This window comes from Panthera pardus, unplaced genomic scaffold, assembly GCF_024362965.1.
Source record: "Panthera pardus isolate Hobbes unplaced genomic scaffold, ASM2436296v1 HiC_scaffold_16, whole genome shotgun sequence".
Taxonomy (NCBI): domain Eukaryota; kingdom Metazoa; phylum Chordata; class Mammalia; order Carnivora; family Felidae; genus Panthera; species Panthera pardus.
This window is the reverse complement of record NW_026526721.1, coordinates 106,531,938-106,555,229: the sequence shown is the minus strand read 5'-3', so window position 1 is coordinate 106,555,229 and position 23,292 is coordinate 106,531,938. Positions and strand designations below refer to the sequence as shown.

The window sequence follows — 23,292 nt, the reverse complement described above, 5'->3', positions numbered from 1 at the left end:
TGACTGAACCAGCCAGGTGCCCCCACCTTTTTTTTTTCTTAAAGAAAATTATATTTGTTCTAGTTTCTGTCACCCACATCATTTCTGTGGTAGGAAATATGCTCATTATGGTCACCATCACTGCCAGCCCACCAGTGGGGTCTCCCATGTACCTTTTCCTGGCCTATCTCTTTTTTTATTGATGCTGGCTATTCCTCTATAAACACCCCTAAACTGATTGTAGATTCACTCTATGAAAAGACCATCCTATTCAAGGGGTACATGACCTAAGTCTTTGGAGAACATGTCTTTGGAGCTGCTGAGGTCATCCTACTTAGTATGATGGCCTATGGCTGCTATGTGGCCATCTGCAAGCCCTTGAACTATACAACCATCATGTCCTGGCAGGTACGTGGCCTGCTGGTGGGAGTGGTGTGAGTAGGAGGCTTTCTTCATGCAACCATACAGATCTTCTTCAGCTTCCAATTATCCTTCTGTAGCCCTAACACCACAGATCACTCTATGTGTCATCTGAACCCTTTGCTCAATTTTGCCTGCACTGATATTTACACTCTAGGGCTCTTTGTTGTTGCCAACAGTGGAGTGATCTGTGTGTTAAACTTCCTTCTCTTGGGGCACCTCAGTGGCTCAGTCAGTTAAGCGTCCAACTTCGGCTCAGGTCATGATCTCACAGTTCATGAGTTTGAGCCCTGCACTGGCTCTGTGCTGACAGCTCGGAGCCTAGGGCCTGCTTCAGATTCTGTGTCTCCCTCTCTGCCCCTCCCATGCTCACACTCTGTCTCTCTCTCCCTCTGTCTCTCAAAAATAAAATAAGAACACTAAAATTAAAAAAATAAACTTCCTTCTCTTTGTTTAAATTTTTGTTTTTTATTTGAGTATAGTTGACACACAATGTTACATTACTTCCAGGTGAACAATGAACACGGATCTTTGAAATTGCTTCTATAACTTCTTCTGCCAGAAGTTTATAAATATTGGTACTTATATCAATTTTACATTAGAAGGAGAGTTTTGGAAGAAATCAGAGAATAAAAAGCAGTTTTTATGGTTATCTACCATATTCTTATCCAGCTCTACAAAAGCATGGCTTTCATATGAAATTCATGCCAGACATTTTTTAGAAAACTCTGATGCGCTGATTTGTTTGCAATGAAATTGACAGAATAAGAACATTTCAATGGACTGTGTAAAGTCATGGTTTTGTTAATTTTATGGCTATCACTGTAACCCTTTTATGTTATGAAATAAGAAAATTCTTTCTGAATTTTAATATGTTGGAGGAAAGACATTTTCCATGAATGATATTAATAGTTCCATTTAATCTTTTTTTAAGGTTTATTTATTTTTAAGAGAGAGAGTGAGAGCGTGCACAGGCAGAGGAAGGGAAAAGAGAGAGGGGGAGACACAGAATCTGAAGCAGGTTCCAGGCTCTAAGCTGTCAGCACAGAGCCCGACGCGGGACTAGAACTCACGTACTGGGAGATCATGACCTGAGCCTAAGTTGGACGCCCATCCGACTGAGCCACCCAGGTGCCCCCAACTATCTTTTTTATAGCAGCATTTGTGAAAATACTCTGTGACTCATTAAAATTACCTCCTTTAACGCAGGGGTTATTTGTGGAATAACTTTGGAACCCTTCTAAGGACTAATATGTGCCTTAAACAGAGTGGAAGCCTACTGATAAGCTGCAGAAATAGCTCACTGATGCTCACCAAGGTGCTGAATGATTACAGAGAAGTAGTATGTGTTTATTTTCCTTGATCTGCCTTAGACATCCTAAAGCTACTTTACTTTCTATTTAACAATCACTATCAATCCTATCATGTGAGGTTATTAATAAACATAAAGGTTAATAATCTCTAGAAATCCATTCATCAAGATGGCTTAATGATTCTGTTGGTTTGTCTATGTATATTTACTTGGCCCTCTTTATCATTTTTCCTGGAGGTTAATGAAAAGGGCCTCAAGCATACAAAACAATCATAGCTTTTTCAAACATATGGCTATTTCCCCCTAAAAGCCAAAGTAAACCTGGCATAGTATGTAGGTGAGGGTGAGAAAATACAATTTGTTTTTTTTTGTTTTTGTTTTTGTTTTGTTGTTCTGTTTGTTTTTTAACGGCACTGCTTTTTAGGGAAAACCAACATGATAGGGATGGTGACAGATTTTTTTCAACTACATTCCACCCATTCTGGGGTCATATGTATGGTGGGTACTGAGGAAGATTGTTTGGAAGCTTTTCTGGCTGGCCCATAGAGGAGTACTGGCTTTGAGGGAGGGTTCATAGTTTTGGGCCCACAGTTTTTATAATTACCCTTTAATCCAGCTCAGGGACAAATGTAAATGGTGCCACTGGGAAAGCACGTAGATTATCCCTTAAGTAACCAAGATATTGTTTATTGTCTAATAGGCTATTGCTGAGAAAACTTAAATACATATTTGTGTAGTTTTTATAGGCTTCCTTGGTTTTGCATACAGAATGCAAAATTTATTATCCACATCATGCTTCACTGAAATATACATGAGTAGATTTGAAGACTCAGTACATGGGAATAAAGGGAATAATCATGAACATGTTTCCCTTTATGATACATATGATACTGGCTACCCGTCACAGATGGGAGGTTTTGACATGTTCCAGCCAGATGATTCTAAAAGATGGACTTTATACTCCTATTACAAATGAAACAAAGATGGTACTATCACTGGATGGTAACTTACAAACCATGATAATTACCAAGGCTAATTTTCAAAGATCCAATGGGACTTCTGGGGAAGATGGTGGGGTAGGACGATCCTAAGCTCACCTCATCACAAGGATACAATTAAATGACACCCACATCAGTGTAAACAACTCAGAAAATGACCTGAAGACTGGCAGAACAGACTCTCCACAGCTAAATGAAGAGAAGAGGCCACATTGAAGAGGGTAGAAAGGGTAGAGACATAGTGGAAGATAATGGACCCACAGGACTGTCCACAGAGGAAGAGGCACCACAGGTATGAAGAGAGGAGAGAAACAAACCCTCACACCAAGCACCTCAGGCATGGGGAACCCACACAGGTAAGATGAATTCCTATAACATGTTGTTTTGGAAACCACAGGGGACAAATTTTGTGAGCTCTTACAATAGGAGATTAACATCTGGAACTTTAAAATTCAGTAGGCTCCACTCTGGGAGAACCAGAGGGCAAGAAGAAACTGAGTTACTGTCCTTAAAGAGATAGGACAACAAACAGCTCTGCAGAGATACAGCATAGAAATAGCAGTTTGAAACATGGTTGGGATATATAGGAAGGTTTATTTCCTAATCTCAGCATGTGCTGGAGGGTCAGACATCTTTAGGAGACTTTTCCAGGAAAAGAGGAGATGGCAAGCAACATCCCCCACCTCCCCCGACCCCCAGCCTACACACATGGACATCTGGGGGAACAGCACATCATGGAACACTTTCCACCTAACATGTTAACACCATGCCCCACCCCTGCCTTCTCTTGAAGACATGCCTCCTCTGGCTCTGCTCCAGTTTCCTAAAGCAGATCAAGGTCTCCTCCCATGACACACCTGCACAAACCATAAGCTCTGTCCACACATTCTCCTGTAGACATGCCCCCAGTGGGCTAGGGGCAGCCATCAGGTCTGAATACAGGCCCCAGCCACAAATTAAACCTTCCCAGGGGACAACACAGGGAAAGCATGCTACTGATCAATGCTACTGCATCTCTGGCAAATTCCTGGTCTGACTCAACTCAAGATCAAGGCAGACCCAAACTGACCAAACAACAACACAGGGACCAAACCCTGCCCACAACAGGCAAAGAAAGCCACTGCAAATGACAGAGCTGAAGGCAAAAGGGGCTCAGCAAAAACAGTAGGGTGCATGCAATACACATAGGAGACACCCCTGAAACAACAGGTTCTGGTGAACAGGGGACATTGTACTGCAGGGTACTACAGGACTTCTTCTTCAAGTCAAGTGGACTTGAAAGGCCACTACTTTCAAGATCAGGAAATGAAGCTAACTTTCCTAACACATAGAGAGAGACACGGAGTTAGACAAAATGAGAAGACAAGGCAATATGTCTTTAATGAAAAAACAGACAAAGTCACAGCAAGAGAGCTAAATGAAAGAGAGATAAGTAATATGCCAGACAGAGAATGTGAAGTAATGGTCATAAAGATATTCATTGGACTTCAAAAAGAGTGGAGGACCCTTTAACAAAGACATAGAAAACATAAGAAAGAACCAATAGAATGAAGAACTCAATAATTGAAAATAAAAATACACTAGATAGAATAAATAGTAATCAGAAGAACAGATCAGCAACTAGGGGGACAGAGTAATAAAAAGTAGTCAAGCTGAGAAGAGAGAGAAAAAAATAAAAAACGAAAAAAAAGACTTAGAGAACTCCACAACACCATCAAATGTGGTAACATTTGCATTATAGGGATCCCAGAAGAAGAAGAGATTAAAAAGGGGGCAGAAAATTTATTTGAAGAAATAATAGCTGAAAATTTCCCAAATCTGGGGAAAAAACCCCAGAAATCCAGAGCCAGGAGGCACAGAGAACTCCCAACAAAACCAACCCAAGGAGATCCACACAAAGACTTATAGTAATAAAATAGCAGAGTTGTGATAAAGTGAGAATTTTAAAAGCAGCAAGAAGAAAGAAAAGTTACAAGGGAAACCCTATAAGGCTGTCAGTTAATTTTTCAGCAGAAACTTTGAGGGCTGGAAGGAAATGGCATGATACATTCAAAGTGCTGAAAGGAAAAAAAAATCTGCAATTGAGAATACTCTATCCAGCAAAGATATCATTCAAAATAGAAAGAGAAATTAAGAGTTTCCCAGACACAGGTGCCTGGGTGGCTCAGTCGGTTAAGCATCTAGCTCTTGATTTTGCCTCAGGTCATGATCTCATGGTTTGTGAGTTCAAGCCCCACATCAGGATCCATGCTGACAGTGCAGAGTCTGCTTGGGATTCTCTCTCTCCCTCTCTCTTCCCTTCCCCACTTGTGCTCTCCTTCTCTCTCAACATAAAGAAGTAAACCTAAATAAATGTTTCCCAGACAAACAAAAGTTAAAGGAATTCATGACCACTAAACCAGCCTGACAAGAAATGTTAAAGCAGACTCTTTGAGTGGAAAGGAAAGACATAAATAGGAGTAAGAAGAGTAGGAAGGACAAAACCAGTAAAATTAATTATATCTATAAAAATCAGTGAAGCAATTCACAAAATAAAAGGTCATAAAGTTTGATATCATATACCTAAAACATGGGGATAGAGGAGTACAAATGGTTTCAAACTTACATGACCATCAATTTAATATAGACTGCTATGTGTATAAGATGTTATAGGGAAACTTATTAGTATCCACAAATCAAAAACCAGTGATAAATATACAAAAAAAGGACCAAGGAATCAAAGTGTATCACTAAAGAAAGTCAGCAAACCATAAGAGAGGAGAGGAAGAGTAGAAAGGACAGAGAAAAACTACAAAAACAACCAAAACACGAGTAACAAAATGGCAATAAGTACATTCATATCAATAATTACTTTGAATACAAATGGACTAAATGCCCCAACCAAAAGACATAGAGTGACGGATTGGATAAATAAACAAGACCCATCTATATGCTGCCTACAGGAAACTTACTTAAGACCTAAAGACATATGCAGATTGAACATGAAGGGACTGAATAGCATTTATCATGCAAATTGAAGTTGAAAGAAAGCCAGAGTAGCAATACTTATATCATACAAAGTAGACTTTAAAACAAAGACTGTAATAAGAGACAAAGAAGGACACTATATAATAATAAGGGAACAATCCAACAAGAAGATATAACAATTGTAAATATTTATGTACCCAATATGGAGGAACCTGAATACATAAAGCAGCTAATAGCAAACATAAAGAAAGTCATTGATAGTAATGCAATAATCGTAGGGGACTTTAACACCCCACTTACACTGATGGACAGATCATGCAAACAGAAAACCAACAAGAACACAGTGGCTTTGAATGACACATTGGACCAGATGGATCTAACTGATATATTCAGAATATTCCATCCTAAAATAGCAGAACACACATTCTTTTCAAGTGCACAGGGAACATTCTCCAGAAGATCATATATTAGGCCACAAAAGAAGCCTCAGCAAATTCAAATAGATTGAAATCATGCATACCTTTTTTTTAAAACAACAGTATGAAACTAGAAATCAACAAGAAAAAAATCTGGAAATAATACAAATACATGGAGGTTAAATAACGTGCTCCTAAACAATGAATGAATCAACCAAGAAGTCAACAAGAAAAATTTAAAAATATGGAGACAAATGAAAATAAAAAACACAATGGTCTAAAATCTTTGCAAAAGCAAAAGCTGTTCTAAAAGGGAAGTTTGTGGCAATACAGGCCTACCTCAAGAAGCAAGAAAAACTCAAATGAACAACCTACTCATACCCCTAAAGGAGCTAGATAAAGATGAACAAACAAAACCCAAAACCAGTAGAAGGAAGGAAATAATAAAGATTAGAAGAGAAACAAATGAAATAGAAACTAAAACAAAGCAAAACAAAAAGTAGTAGAACAGGTTCTTTGAAAAGAGCAACAAAATTGATAAACTTTTAGCCAGACTCATAAAGAGAGAGAGGGAGAAAGACAGAGAGTGAGGTGACTCAAACAATGAGAAATGAAAGAGGAAAAATAATGAGTGACACCACAGAAATACAAAGGATTGTAAGAGAATATTATGAAAAATTTAGGCCAACAAATTGGACAATATAGAAGAAATGGACAAATTCCCAAAAACATATAATCTTCAAAACTGAACAGAAAAAAATAGAAAATGTAAGCAGACCCATTTTTAATAATGAGATGGAATCAGTAATCAATAAACTCCCAACAAACAAAAGTCCAGGACCAGATGGCTTCACAGGTGAATTGTACCAAATATTTAAAGATGAGTTAATACCTATTCTTCTCAAACTATTCCAAAAAAATAGAAGAAGGAAAATTTCCAAATTCATTCCAGGAGATCATTATCACCCTGATTCCAAAGCCAGATAAGGATATCACACAAAAAAAGAGAACTTCAGGCAAATATCTCTCATGAACATAGATGCAAAAATCCTCAAAAAAATACTAGCAAACTGAATCCAACAATACATTAAAAAAACCATGCACTACCTTCAAGTGGGATTTATTCCTGAGACACAAAGGTGGTTCAGTATTCATAAATCAGTCAAAGGGATACATCACATCATCAGGAGAAAGAATAAAAACTATATGATCATTTCAATAGATACAAAAAAAAAAACATTTGACAACCTACAACATTTATTCATGATAAAAACCTTCCACAAAATAGGTTTAGAGGGAATATACCTCAACATATTAAAGACCATGTATGAAAACCCCACAGCAAACATCATACCCAATGGTGAAACACTGAGAGCTCCTCCCCTAAGATCAGGAATAACACAAGGATAGTCCACTCTCCTTACTTCTATACTGGAAATTTTAGCCACAGCAATTAGATAAGATAAAGAAATAAAAGGCACACAAATTGGTAAGGAAGAAGTAAGACATTCACTATTTACAGATGACATGATACTATATATAAAAAATTCAAACAACACCACCAAAAAAAAAAAAAGTCTACTAGAACTGATAAATGACTTTGATAAAGTCACAGGATACAAAATCAATATGCAGAAATAAGTTGCATTTCTATACAGCAATAATGAAGTAGAAGAAAGAGAAATTAAAAAAATAATCCTAATATAATTGTGCCAAAACAATGAAATATGTGGGAATAAACCCAACCAAGGAGGTGAAAGACCTATACTCTGAAAAAAATGAAATACCGATGAAAGAAATTAAAGATGACACAAACAAATGGATAGACATTCTATACTCATGGATTGAAAGAACAAATATTGTTGAAATGTCCATACTACCCAAAGCAATTTACAGATTTAATGCCATCCTTATCAAAATACAATAGTATTTTTCACAGAACTAGAACAAATAATCCTAAAATTGGTATGGAACCACAAAAACCCTGAATAATCAAATCAATCTTGAAAAAGAACAAAACTGGAGGTATCACAATCCCAGGTTTCAAGATATACTACAAAGCTGTAGCAATCAGAACAGTATGGTGTTGGCCCCAAAATAGACACATAGATCAGTGGAACAGAGGAAGGATTTCACAGAATGAAACTCATGATTATATGGTCAATTAATATTTGACAAAGTAGGAAAGAATATCCAATGGGAAAAAAGAGAGTCTCTTCAACAAACTGGACAGCCACATGCAAAAAAATGAAACTGGACCATTTTCTCACATCATACAAAAAAATAAACTCAAAATGGATTAAAGATTAAAGATTAAAGATTAAATGTGAGACCTGAAAGCCATAACAATCCTAGAAGAAAACACAGGCAATAATGTCTCTGACATTGGCTATAGCAACATTTTTCTAAATATGTCTCCTAAGGCAAGAGGATCAAAAGCAAAAATTAACTATTAGAACTACATCAAAATAAAAAGCTTCTGCATAGCCAAAGAAATAATCAACAAAACTAAAAGGCAAGCTACCAAATGAGAGAGAAGATATTCGCAAATGACGTATCTGATAAATATATAAAGGACTTATAGAACTCAACACCAAATAATCCAATTAAAAATGGGCAGAACATGAATAGACATTTCTCCAAAGAAGACAGCCAGATGGTCAACAGACATATGAAGATACTCAACATCATTCATTATTAGGGAAATATAAATCAAAACCACAATGAGATATCATCTCACACCTGTCAGAATGGCTAAAATCAATAAGATAAGAAACAAGTTTTGGTGAAGATATGGTGGAAAAGGAACCCTCTCTCACTGTTGGTGGGAATGCAGCCACTGTGGAAAACAATTTGGAAGTTCCTTAAATAATTAAAAATAGAACTACTTTATGATTCAGTAATTCCACTATTGTATATTTACCCAAAGAATACAAAAACATGAACTCAGAAAGATATATGCACCCCTATGTTTATTGCAGCATTATTTATAATAGCCAAAATATGGAAGCAGCCCAAGTGTCCATTGATAGATGAGTAGATAAAAAGGTGGTGCAGACACACACACACACACACACACACACACACACACACACACACACACACACACACACAAGGGAATATTATTCAGCCATATAAAAGAATGAAGTCTTGCCATTTTTAGCAACATGGATTGATTAGAGAGTACAATGCAAAGTGAAATATGACAGTCAGAGTAAGACAAATACCATATGATTTCACTCATATGTGGAATGTAAGAAACAAACAAAAACAAGCAAAGGGGAAAAAATGAGAGGGAGAGAGAAACCAATCATATATAGAGAATCAATTAATTACAGAGAACAAACTGAGGGTTAACAGAGGGGAGGTGGGTAGGGTATGGGTGAAATAGGTGATGGGGATTAAGGAGTGTACTTGTCATGATGACAATGGGGTCATGTATGGAATTGTTGAATCAATATATTGTATATCTGAAACTAACATAACACTGTATGTTAACTAGAATAGAATTAAACATTTAAATAAATAAATAAAATAATCAATGACCGTCTCAAAATGAGAAATTTGAGGAGCAAGTATTTATTTTCTATCCATGATAGTCCATGTATAGTCACCAAACTAAAGTATTTCTCTGATTCCTTGGATTCTAATCACATTTCATGAGTGAAAGATACCTTTATATTTGTACTTTATTTCAGAAATTTCTATAGCTTGGCTTATTAAACCTTATAAAACTTTAAGGCATGAAGTATACCCTATGTGCATACATCAGATATTGAACAATATGCAAATTTTTAAATCTTAAGACATATGATTTGTTAAAGGAAGTTTCCCACAAATTCACTAGGGTTTTTGATTTCTTTCTACATAAAGCTCTGGGTTATAAGAGTTAAGCAATAGCATTTTCTTCCAAAAAAACTTCAAACTTCATATGATTATAGTAAATCTCCCTAGATAATTTTACTAGATCAGTTTCTGACTTTTTAAAATAATACTTGCAGAGATCTTTATTTTATTTTTTGTACTCTTTATATCAATGTCCCTATACAATAGGAAAAACAACTGTACTTTACTCAAGTGTCGTTGCAAAGATGAAACAACAGAATCAATGTGAAGCACTGCTTCTGACAGAGGATACACTGCTCAGTAGATGTTAGATTTTATTATTAGTATTACTGTCATTATTAATTTATTATTATTATTATTAATAACAATAATTATTATTACTATTCCTTTAGAAACTTCATCTGCCCTGTCTTTCTTGTGTTAATATATAGAGAAAGTATCAGTGGTCTAGACACAGGCAGACCAATATTCCATATCCTGGAGGGAACTACTGTTCAGACTTTAGGAGAGGACACTCAGCTCCCTTTCCCTGCCCCTGTCTCTAGTTACCAAGCGTTGGCTATGAAGCCATGGCCTGAGTGAGTCAGACCTCTAATAGCTGGGAGCATGCCTTCTTTCATTTTCAGATTGCCTTGTCACATCCCTCAGAGGGGACTTTGGGCACGAGAGAAGTTATGGGTTGTCCCTAGACATCCACTGGCCCTAAGAGGGGCAAGTCCAGTGCCTCTAGGGTAGGGTTGCCCAATAAAATACAGGATACCCAGCCAAATTTGAATTCCAGATCAGCAACAAATATTTTTTTAAGTATAGGTATACCTCTAGTGGGGCATACTAAAAGTGTATTCTACTATACTAAAATGATTATATTTATGCTAAAAAATTATTTGTTCTTTATCTGAAATTCAACTGGGTGTCCTATTTGTTAAATCTGGCAACCCTATCCTGGGGTAAATCCCTACTGCTTGGTGGGCAGGGACCTGTACTGTTCATCTTTGTTCTCTTGTATCTGAAATAGTACTTGACACACACACACAGGTACCTGAAATGTTTGTGGAATAAATGAACTAAGACCACCTTGGTTTCTAAAGCCAGCCTACTCTCTGCACGTCAAAAACTTCCTGAATTCCACCAGATGTCCATGAGGCACTGGCCACTTCTCCTGGCCTATAGGGGGTTGGAGGTGGGGCAATGTCATTTGCTAAATATCAAAAGTAGAGAAGCAGGGAGCAAGAGTAGGAGTAAAATGAGGGATTTGCAAAAGGCCAGATAAGAAGAGTGAAGAAATAATAAAATGTCTGGGTCAGAGAAGTGATATCTTCATTTGAAGCTGGTGAGCATTTCTGATAAGTGGAATTCTCACCACAAAGAGTTTCTCTTATACACAATCTTCCTTGTTTTTATGATTTGGAGATTTGCATAACACAGGAGTTAGGGGACAGGGATGGTAATGAGTTACCAAAGCAGCCGAAGCCACAAGATGGACCAAAGAGAACTTTTTGTCACTAGCCATCGATCCACTTGGGTTTTGTCATAGGATTTTGCTGTCAGGGAGTTAGGATCAGTGTTCGTTCCGATAGGTTAGAAGGTCAGGAAATGGTAGGTAGAAGTTAGAATTTATAATAAACATTCACTGCCCCTTCACTTCTTCTAGTTTTTAATTTGTTGTAAAAAGACAGGAGAGAATTTGTTCAAAACTAAAACCCTTTTCTGGAGATAAACTCTGCTTTCCTCGGAGAGCAAGGAAATGCATCACAAATACAAACAACACTGGTGGAGCCATTTGTCCTGTGTGTGTTTACTTGCTGGGGACCAGTGGGTTGGGCTCATGCAGGGGGTTGTTATTTCTCTTCCATTTGTCACTTTTAACTCCAGAGGTAACTTCACAGAAATCTTTGTCAGAGTTCTATAATCCGCTAGATATTAACTTGGCTTTAACTCAACATGCCATATTACAAGAGGCTCAGATGATTTCCAGTCTGAACAGTTTCTGGTCTTGTTGCCAAAGTAAAGTTTTTAAAAGTACCTCTAGGGATGCTCAGGGGGAGGCCTAATTACCCCCCTCTTGTGTGAGCTGGACTTCCCTTGGAAACAAATTAGCCCTTGGGCAGCTAGCTCACTGCTCTCACTGTACCTCAAGATGGGACTATGAAGCTGGCAGAGGTGGAGAGACTGGCAGCTGCACTTCCTGGATCCTTAAGTCAAAGGAAAGTAGTATTAATTAATGTTTGACAATCTTGGCTTGTGATCCCATGTCCAGATTATGTACTCCTGCAAAGTTAATTCTGTTAGAGGACAAGTAGAAGAACATAATGGATCAAATCCACATTGGAGTCCTAAATTCTTAGGATGTTATGTTCTTTACTCTTTAGCAATTTCTTGGCTCATCGGTCATCATAAGAATGACAGAGGATCCCCCAGCACCACAGTGCTGTCATCTGTTTTGGGACTATAATAGGTAACAGTTCTGGAACAGTCACACTCAAATACTAAGGGAAAGGACGGTGATAAGTCTAGGTCTTGGTACTCAGTTTGGCCCCTGACTGAATGGGCAAGAGCAGAGTCCACTAGATGCCTGGTTATATGGGAGCCAGTCATGCCACTGATACAACTTTGCCTAAAATGAAATGATTCCATGGTTTATTTCATTCACACAAGACTTTTTAAAGGGTTCTCAAAAGGAGATGGTTGTGGGGAAATGAACTGAACATAGCCTTACAGGGAAGGTTCACGACTCCAATCTCCTGTTTATTAGTGATGTGGCAAATCTTTTTAGAAATCTAAGTCTCATTCTTGTCATATAAAGATGGAATTAGTGACAGAGCATCATCAGATTGCTGAAAGCATTATACATTGGATTTGACAGTGTAGCCCATACAGAATGGACATGAAAAAAATCAAATGGTAAAACCCTGGGTGGCTGCTGCCCCGTGTGGACATGTGACACCAGAGGAAGACAGCTTGTGTAGGTGATACCAAACTTGGAAGATGAGTGTCTCCTGCTCAGAGCCAGGGGGACTATACAATGCTTTTACTTCTGTATTATCCTAAAGGATAGTTGCCCTTGCTACTGAGATGCAGAAGTAGTTTAAAAACAAAACAAAACAAAACAACAACAAAAAACCCTCTGTGCTGTAAGTATAAATTCTGAGCAATTGTAGACAGAAAGTTCCCAATCGTTAGAATAAAAGTTAAAAGCTCTCATATGAGGAAGTGGCTTCTCTAATGCAGATGTTCAGGCATTTATTTGCTCACTTTTCATTCAGCCAGGATGAGAGAGAGTGGGATATGGAAAGAGCATGAGCAAAAAGTGCAAAGCCCCTGTGATTCCGAGGTAAAGGTACCTTGTCAGTTTTGCCACTGACTGGTGGTTCAGATGTGCCTTAACTCTTTAGTCAGGAGTCCTGAGACTAGAATGGGCAGGTCAGATGAATAGCAGCCTTAACAGAAGACAGCTGGATCTTAATGAATTGGCACCTGAATGTGGCCCAAGTCACAAAAGCACTCTGTTAAGTATAAAGGAATATAAAAACGTAAAGTAGTAATGTCATTAGAATGCTTTGAATCAAGGGTAAGAACTGTAAAAACAACATGCTCCTTTTTTTCTGGGCTAACATTACTGTCTAGGGATGAGAGCAGGTAAAAGGATTAAAGAGAGGTTATCTACCATGAAAATGAAATCACAGGAGAAGAAAAAAGTTGATACATTGTCACTTGCCAGCTTTTGACACTGGAAGAAAAAAATAATGGTTGTTTTCCTTCTTGATACATGCTATCATAGTTTCCACCCCAAATATGATATCTTACCCCATTTTTAATAGGTAGAAATGTATAGCTACCTAGAAATGGGAGGGGGGGGTAAAGTCAGTCAAAACACACCAATGACTGAGTTGGGGACAGAACACTACACAAAACAAAATCCTGTGATTCAATTCCTGCCAACCTATATCAAAGTCTAGCCAACAGCCTTCAACCTAATAAAAAGTCCACCTTTTGCCTGATGGTAAAGCCTGATGGTAAATAGTTAAGAACTATTTTTCTTAGGCTGAGCTATCCCACAATCATCGATCTCAATCATCGCTGAAGTGTTGTGTTCATTCTCTCTCATTTATTAAATGTCTTTCTTTAAGTCCCAAAGGAAAGTTTGGAGAGCGAAATATTAGTCACTGAAGAGAGTTCTAAGCTCTGCCTGGGTTTAGCTACATCGAGGATCTAATGCAATGCTTTTCAAATGACCTGTGGAAGAGAACCAGCTTTTTGCTTTTTTAATTTTCATATGTCACAGAGCAATATTTTTGTGAAATATGATAAAAATAAATGACCAGAGAAATAAAGCAAATAAGACAAAGAACTGAGTATAAGCCCACTGATCATCCGTTTGGATATTGCAGCAATGTCAAATTGCTAAACTCTTATTTTCAGTTTCTGCAATAACCTCATCACAGGCTAGTAAAAATGTTTGCAGACTGGTGTTGGTTCATGAGCTACACTTTTAGCAGCTCTGGTATAAGGGACATGTTAAGTGAAAGCACCTACTATAGTGCCCACCTGGAAGACAGTACTGATGCCAATAGTTAATATTTACTGAGGGCTTTCTATGCATGAGCCACTCACTGTTCAGGTCTGCTACATGTATTACTTCTTACATAATCCAGTGGGTCAAATCCTGCTACTTCCTCCATTTACAGATGGAGAAGCTTAGGCACAGAGAAGTTCAGTAACTTACTGAAGGTCAACTAGTAAACCCTAGCACAAAGTATCTGCTTCCAGACTGCACCCACTTCACATGGCTTTCCCACCTGCCTCTCTGTAGGTGTGTGGTTCAGGCTGCATCTGAATCTACCCCAGGGATAAGTAATACATATAATGGCATTGGTGATAATGCAGTAACTAGCAAGAATCATTTTACCTTCATATCTTTGAGTAACATTCTATGGGAAACAAGACACCAGAACAGAGTTGACATACAATCACTGAGCAACCCTTCATAGTGATCTGAAAAATGACTTTCGGCATCCCCTTTAACCAAAACTGAAAAGGTGTTCAAAACTCAGGACATGTCACGCAAATAGCAACCTCACAGTTCAATTATGATTAATATCAAAAAAGAACCAGGGAGGGTTACCCCTCCTGCAAGAGGCTATAGAGGGTCAAGTCCCTCTCACCTTCTCTTCCACAAGTGCATTTTTTCCTTTTCTCCATGCTAAAGCTTTGGTGTTTCCTGTCTTTTTTGAAAGAGGAAGCCAAGCCATGGGAGCTTGATGAAAAGGTCTCTTCCTTTTTGGTGTGTCTTGTGTTTTTAAACACTTCTGTGTTATGGGCAAAAAGCCTGGATCCCCTCGCAAAGTGGCAATTGCGTTGCTCATGCTCCTTGGCAGGGCCTTGCCCCACCTCCCTTCTCCACCCCTCTTTGTCCACACTCCCTCGGCCAGCCCCTCTGGGGCCTCAAGCTCCCTGGGCTTGCTTCATTGTCTCCAAAGCTGATAATGATGTCTCCCACCTACATCTCTTGCTGATAAACGAATTCCTGAAATACCTTTACAGACCTTCACATCACCATAAATGCTGCTTTAAGGAAGGACAAATGGTGGAGTAAATGAACAACACATGGAACATAAATGGTACCACATGTCAGGCTTAATCTCCTCAGTAAGAAGAGGGGCAAAAAACTGAAGCCCGTCCTTCCCTGCACATGGAGGAGTAACAACAGCCACAGCTACTGCCACAAACAGCTGTTACAATTCACTTTTTATATGAGAGGCCAGCATAGAACTCTCTAGATTGAAAAGATATATACTTGTTTTTTTCTTAAAACTCTGGTTACCTTGGTGGGGCGAAATTACATTCAGCTTTTCCTAAGCAGGGGGCAATGTTGACCAGAACATCACATGTTTTTAATTATGGTCCTGAACCTCCTCATGTATATTCCCTGAGCCAAGAGTTGCTCTCAAAGAATCAATTTCTCTTTGTATAAACATGTCTTGCCTAAAAAAGTGGGAACTCTTATAAGCATTTTTAAGACTCTATTTTCCTTCCATAGAGCAATAGGCCCTGAAAAGTAGCTCTCTCAAGTTTGGGGAAAACTAGAGAGGCACACAGAAAGCTACCTAACACTTCAGGGCAGGACTGTGGGTGCAGAAGAATGGAAAGGCAGGATGAACTGTAGCAGTTCAGAGAAGGTTACAGTGGGCAGAGGTGGGTGAGAAACATCTCATGGGGAAGTGGTACTGAATTAGAGTCTTAGAGAAGGCAGGCCTTCAAAGGGAAAAGAGGGATGGAGGGTGTTCTAGAAGATAATGATAAAAGGTGGGGGGGGGGGAGTGTATCACTTTGGGGAGGAGTAAGCAAAAGTCACCTTTGACATTCCTTTAAAATTTTTTTGAATTATCTCTGAAGCACTGTGAGCACTGTAAATCTCATCCACACTAACATTTGAGATCTACTGGACTAGACCAAAGGAAGAAATGAAAGGAAATTCTATGAGCCAATATCTGGGCATTTGCACTATTGCACTCCAAGAACTGCCATGGACCTAGAGGGGAGTAAGTATTGGGTAGAGAATTTTCCTTTATTCTCGCCTGCCCACAAGGTTTACTCCATTATATTTTAAGATGAAGCGTCTGTAGTTCTAATACATACTGGAAGACTTTGTTGTGAGGATTAAACAATAAAACATAGTTAAAAATCCTTAGCACAAAATCTATCATGTGGTGGGAGCTAGTTAAAGGTGTGATCAGACCTACAGATAACTGCTTTGCGAGTTGTAAAGAACTTGGACCACTGCTTTCTGCAATTTCTGCTGTGGACCCAATAAAAAGCCATATTCTCAATTTCTTGGGCAATGCCTTCAGGGACTGTGTATTACATCAGGGGTAGGTTCTGATGTGACCTCCAGGATATCAAGATGGGAACTCTGCAACCTTGCTTATACAAGGTCTCACAGTTTGGAAAGAGTCTTTGCAGGCCATGTTGCTTGGCTATACATTAGGGCCACAGCCTGACTCAAATCCCTGGTTCTCGTCTGTAATCCATTTCTTTGATGTTTATTGCATGAAATTTAGGATAAACCAAAACTCTGGGGCAACTCCAAGGAGGACAGATTTCCTGGAGTCATTCTCTTATAAACATAATCTTCTTATCCTGTTTTCCCTTCATTCTCCCCAACATACTGTTGTTTTATTACCTTCCCTCCATTGTGCCATCTCTTTCCATTTATCCCAAATCAGATTTACACCCACCCATTTAGTTCTGACTACAATTTACCTTTCATTCTCCTTTCCCCCACCTCGCCAAGCTTGATTCTTAAAAACAAAGAATAAACACAAAATTTTACCACAACTACCACCATTATCACCAAAACAACAAAAGAACTTACCACCCACTTAACCAAGCCAGAGATGTTTGGGAAAGCTTTAACCACATGCTTTGTGTTAAAACTTTTCTTATAAGCAACTTTTTCTCCCCATGACTTGATGGCTTTGGCTAGGGTTTGAAAGCTGGATATGAGGGAATTGGAAACCCCCTGACACACACACACCCCACCTAACCCTGGGACTTGGGCTGTGTTCAGATGCCCTCCCTCCTTGTCCTCTGCTTTTCCCTGGGCCTTTTCTCGTTGCTACCCTTTCTCCCTGTCTTTTCTCATTTCTCCTATTTGACCCCCTATCCCTGATTTCTTTTTCACAATTTCCACCCCTCAAAGTTTCTATCACCAACTGGAGCCTGAGCCTAAATATCTACTAAGACCACCTGGGACAAACTGTCCCCAAATCTGATGGTGCCTGATTAGAGCAGCCTCCCTGGAATCACATGCACGGGGCAAAGATGTCTTCTAGTCAAAGGACCACTTGAATGCTCAGCCAGCACACAGTTGCCAGAAGCTCACCCTCTCCTTCCCTAGATTCCCCTGGTCCTGGATGGCATATGGTTCAATGGTTAGTGGCTTCCCAGAAGGCGATTTAGGGCTCCCACAATTTCAAAAGGTATAGATCTTTTCCCTTATCTTGACATCTTCCTTTTTAATCCACAATTGCTGTTACCTCTTTCTGCTCCTCCAGAATTAGATTCAAATTCTAAATGTTTTGCTTGGCTGTCCTGTTATTTAGCTCCCATTGGTTTATTGTTTAGATATAGACATTCTTTTTAAAACATAGGAACAAAAAAAGTGCAAGTATGTTACCTGGTGCATCTAATAAAACTCACCCAATTAATTCAGAATGATTTGGCACAAAGAAGGTGCCTGTCTACTTCAGGTTTTTATTCTCTCTAGGATGCTAATTGTTTTTCTTTTGATAATCTTGTATTTTTGGCCTGAAGTCTAAAATCTGGCCTGCTGGGCGATGGGTCAGATTTGTAAATTAGATGACATCTGTTTTGAATTTTATCATCTTTAATTTTCTTTCAAACTCTCTTCACTTATTCATTTCCCCTTTAATTGTAAAGATCAGACTTTGTTGGTTACTTTAGACAAAAGTATAGACCTTTCTTCTGTGGGGGACACAGATTAAAATTACTGAAGCTAAGTGGTCACAATGAAGGCTATTCAGGGAAAAGATGTTCAGAGAGAAGCCTTAGCAACCATCCCAGAGAGGATGAGCAGCTGATACAAAAGGCTGGCTGCCCACACCAGTGTTTTGAGGTTCCCACTGAATAATTACAGTCGAGTGGAAGACTGACAGTGAGTGTTGAACATTGGCAGAGTGAATATTTTGAATTGAGAAAGGCTGAAGTACTGAGGATGGAGGTGAGTGGTGATGTTTTGATCTCGTCACATTTAATTTTTCTCTCTGTGTTTTTTTTCTCCAGAAAAATAACAAAAGGAGGAGGAATAGAAATGCATTCTCATACATACAGATTCATATTTTAATAGTAAAACCTTATAATTTTCCTCCTCTGTACATATCTCCTAAATTCTTCTTTTCATGGGGAAAGTGTTTATCGCTAATTGGATTGGGCCTATTTATGTATTTTAAGTTTTATTTATTTTTGAGAGAGAAAGAGAAAGAGAGAACGAACAAGTGGGGTAGGGGCAGAGAGAGAGGGAGAGAGAATTCCAAGCAGCTTCCACACTGACACAGAGCAGAGCCTGACATGGGGCTTGAACTCATGAACTGTGAGATCATAACCTGAGCCTAAATCAAAAGTTGGATGCTTAACTCACTAGCCACCTACGCATCTGAGATTGGGCCTATTTATTAAGGGTCAATTTTCTTGTTAGAGTGCCCAATGTAACACTCTTGTGTAACGTGTTTTTCCTTTATGTAAATATTTTTCAATATATACTCTTACGGATGCCAACTGGCCTCATGCAGCTTTGCATTTGTAGAGGCAATAGAGAACACATAGAACACTGGCCAGAATGTGTGCCTAAGCTTTCACATCTGATACACATGTCACTCATCACTGGAAGAAGAAATAAGCAGGCTGGCTGTGCACAGAATACAAAATGGCTCCTCCAAACACCTGCTGTAGAGGCTCTCAACCAAATTTCTAAAACCACATCATGAAAATTGGCCAACAGTGACTTTGTGCTTGCATACAAATGACAAATCACCCTTTTGTGATGCAGGCCTTGGATTTCTTGGATACCGCTGTGTTTAGGCTGTTGCTAGGCAGGTCGTGAGTCTGTTAAAATGCTATTGTTTTGAATGGAATATGTATATAGTGGTAGTTCTCAACTGGAAGCGATTTTTGCCTCTCAGGGGACATTTAGCAATGTCTGGATACATTTTTGGTGCCACAACTTAGGGGGAGGACTGCTACCAGCATCTAGTGGACAGAGTCCAGGGGTGCTGACAACTATTCTATAATGCACAGGACAGCCCCATAACCAAGGATTAATTAGCTCAAATTTCAATAGTACCAAAATTAGAAACCCTGGTTTACAAGCATTTATATATTGAGCCAGGCAACAACAGATCAAAACTATGGTGTTGAGAGAAAAGGGCACGTGCAATTAGTCTTCTTTGGATGAATAGCTATTGTTGACTTTGATGGCCCTATTGGCCACATAATATCTCCGTGGGCTCTAGGGGGCTCAAAGAGCCTGCCATTTGGGCTCCCCTCCTGCTCCTCTTTTCATGGTTATTAACATCATCTTCCATATGTATGCAGTCACTCAAACTATGTATCTCTGGGTTTTATCTACTCTCCCCCTCTTCTCCTCATCCTACCTTCCTACTGGTAATCGATTCCTCATAATTCTGTGTTCTCCTCACTATAATGATTTGCCCTGACTTCTTAGGTCCTCCATTAATGATTTAGTCCAGGCCTCCCTTATAGTTGAAAGAGCCTGTTGTTTGGGCTCCAACGATAGCATCCTGGTCACTCTCCTGCTGCTCCAGCCAAACCCATTCAGTGCTCCACATCTTGAGCCACTTCCTCATTTACCAAGTCCTTCAGTGAAGAAATGTTTAAAAGGGCCTACCATCTGCTAATTACTCTGTTAGGAGCTGTGATCACTCCCTGGATAAAAATCATTCCAAGCCTCCATACTGCTTAAGGGATGAGCGCCTCACTTCCCGACACAGTGTGTAAAGCCTCTGATAATCTGCCTCTGACCTAACATTTCAGCTTACTCTCCCACCCTCCCCTGATGTACTTGCTTCAACCACAATGAACCAATTACTTTTCCTTACTTTGGGTCACACACTCTTAACCCCATGTATCTTTGCACATGCTCTTTTCTGTATTTGGAGTAACCTTTCTACCCTTGTCTGAGAAACTCTCATTCATCCTGTGCGACTTAATCTAGTATCTAGAGAAATGCCTGGCCCATGAAGCTACTCAATAAATATGGTATGAACTTAAATTTGACCTTCTCTGTAAAACATTCTGTAATTTCCTGGCTGTTAGACAATATATCTCTCATGCTCCACAGTCTGTTGTATGCACTTCTACCAGAACCTCTTTGCATACCTGTCTACAGACCTCTTGAGGGCAGGGATGGTGTCTTATATCTCTTGGAACCTCCAGACTTTGTGCCAGGCTGGACATAAAGTGGACCCTCATGATTAAATGCTCACTATTTTGTCAAGATGCCTTCTTTTGTTTTGGGAATCCTTATTTCATACTAGAAATGGTATGCATCATTTGATACCCCCAAAAAGTCACAAAAGTTGACACTAGTCTCAAATTAGCCCTGTCCCTTCTCTAGAACTGAATACCTTCCAGTGTATAGGATCTGAAGTGTGAAGCTAAGGTTTGAGTCCATCCTCTATCACCTACTCACTGTGTAACCTTGGGAAGACATTTAACTCACCTGTAACCCTCTGTTTCTTCTTCTGTAAAATAGGAATAATATCTGCCTTGTGGGGGTGGTCATGAGTATCAAATGAGAGTACATATTTGAAAAATTTTTTAACTTCTAAGACATCTGTGTTCAAAGTATAGCAAGATAATAAAATAAAACCTCTTCCTCAGTCTCGCATGATCTTTATTTTTTTCCCCACAAACCTCTTGAAAGGGCCAGTTTGATGCATTGTATTCACTCTCTCCTTTCAACCCCAGGTATTGTTTTCTGCCCAGCCATACCACTGGCAGCTCACTCTTCAGAGTCTTCAATAATTTCCTTATGGCCAATACCCAGAGACACTCTTCTGTCCTTCCCTCACTGGACTTGACTTCAGTCTGCCTCTTCTGAGACATTCTCTTCACTGGAATCAGAGTAAGCTTCCTCAAACATGGATTTTGATAATATCCTGCCATGTACAAACCTCCACAATGATTCTTCATTAGCCTACTGAGTAATATTCAAACTCCTTAGGAAGGGGTCAGACCCAACATCATCTGGTCCCTGCTTACCACTTCACTCACATTACCTTCTAACACATACCCGAGCAATACAAAATGGCTTATGTTTCTAGAAAGTGTGTGCTCTTTCACGTGCTGCCCAGAAGATTGCCTGGTGCAATCTGGTCATCTTTTAGGACTTGGCTCAAAATATCATCTCTTCTGGGAAGCCTTCCCTGATCTCAGTTTCCTATTCCTCTTCATTCCATACAGAAGTAGATATCCCTATCTCTATGGTCCCCAGACTCCTTGGCTGCATCTTGATTAAGCATAACCTTCCCACTATTCTCTTAGTCACTTAAATATTTATCTCCCCTATTAGAAAGTGAGGTTTTTAGGGGTGCCTTAGTGGCTCAGTTGGTTAAGCATCCGACTTTGGCTCAGGTCATGATCTCATGGCTCATGAGTTCGAGCCCCTCATTGGGCTCTGTGCTGACAGCTCAGAGCCTGGAGCCTGCATTGGATTCTGTGTCTCCCTCTCTCTCTGCCCCTCCTCTGCCCTCTCTCTCTCAAAAATAAATAAATATTAAAAGGTTTTTTTAAAAAAAGAAAGTGAGCTTTCTTTGGGTACAAGGAATATATTTTATCTCTCTATATATGTCTAGCTTCTAACAGAGTTCCTGGTACAGAGTAAGCAATTGCTAAACACTTGTTGACTACATAAGTGAGTGTTATAAATATCATTATTTGTACTACATTCTTATTCCTTTGTCATATTTTGTTCACTTTCTAGAAAATCCTTTGTTACATTCTGGTTTTCACAAATTAAAAAAAATTCTGGCAAATGCCATAATTTATTCAGAAGTTACTCTGCATTGAGATCGTTAGTGGGTTTGGTTTTCTTTGGGAAGTTGAATGCCTACAAAAGAAACTGTTACTGCCTGTGCTACGCTTCCCTGGGTTTATGACATATCCCTCAGGTACAAAGGACCTCCTGCTCACCTGCTGCTTCTGGCCTTGGTAGTTTCCAGTTGTTGGGTAAGAAGCTTGGCAATGGCAGTGAAGCTGTTGCTCATGCGGAAGATATCTCTGCTCTGAGGGCCCAGGATGGAGGAGAAAGCATCAGTGATGCTCTTAATCTCCAGCAGGAGAATATGATGAAACGAATGTTCCATGTTGGCCAGCTGACTCACCAGGAATGGCAGGCAGCTCCTGGCTCTCTCCTGCCAAGAACAATGAAGACCAGTGTACGCTGTTGGGAATGCAAACTGGTGTAGCCACAATGGAAAACAGTATGGAGGTTCCTCAAGAAATGGAAAATATAACTATCATATGGCCAGCAATCCCACTTCTGGGTATTTATCCAAAGGAAACAAAATCATTATCCCAAAGAGGTTTCTGTACTCCCATGTTTAGAGTAGCATTGTTCATAATAGCCAAGACATGGAAACCACCTCTGTGTCCATAAAAGGATGAATGGATAAAGAAAATGTGGTATACATACACAACGGAATACTATCCATTCATAATCATGTCATAAAAAAGAAGGAAGTTCTGCCATTTGCAACAACATGGATGAACGTGAAGGGCATAATGCTAAGTGAAATAAGCCAGACAGAGAAAGACA

General features: G+C 39.2%; 1 protein-coding gene across 1 annotated transcript in view; it reads right to left on the bottom strand.

Annotated features, from left to right (window-relative positions):
• Positions 1 to 23,292, bottom strand: part of VEPH1 (ventricular zone expressed PH domain containing 1) — a 245,087-nt gene that overhangs the window by 113,462 nt on the left and 108,333 nt on the right. The window contains 1 exon segment of the mRNA XM_019440365.2: positions 22,668 to 22,888. Within this exon segment, the coding sequence (XP_019295910.1) occupies positions 22,668 to 22,888 (221 nt within the window).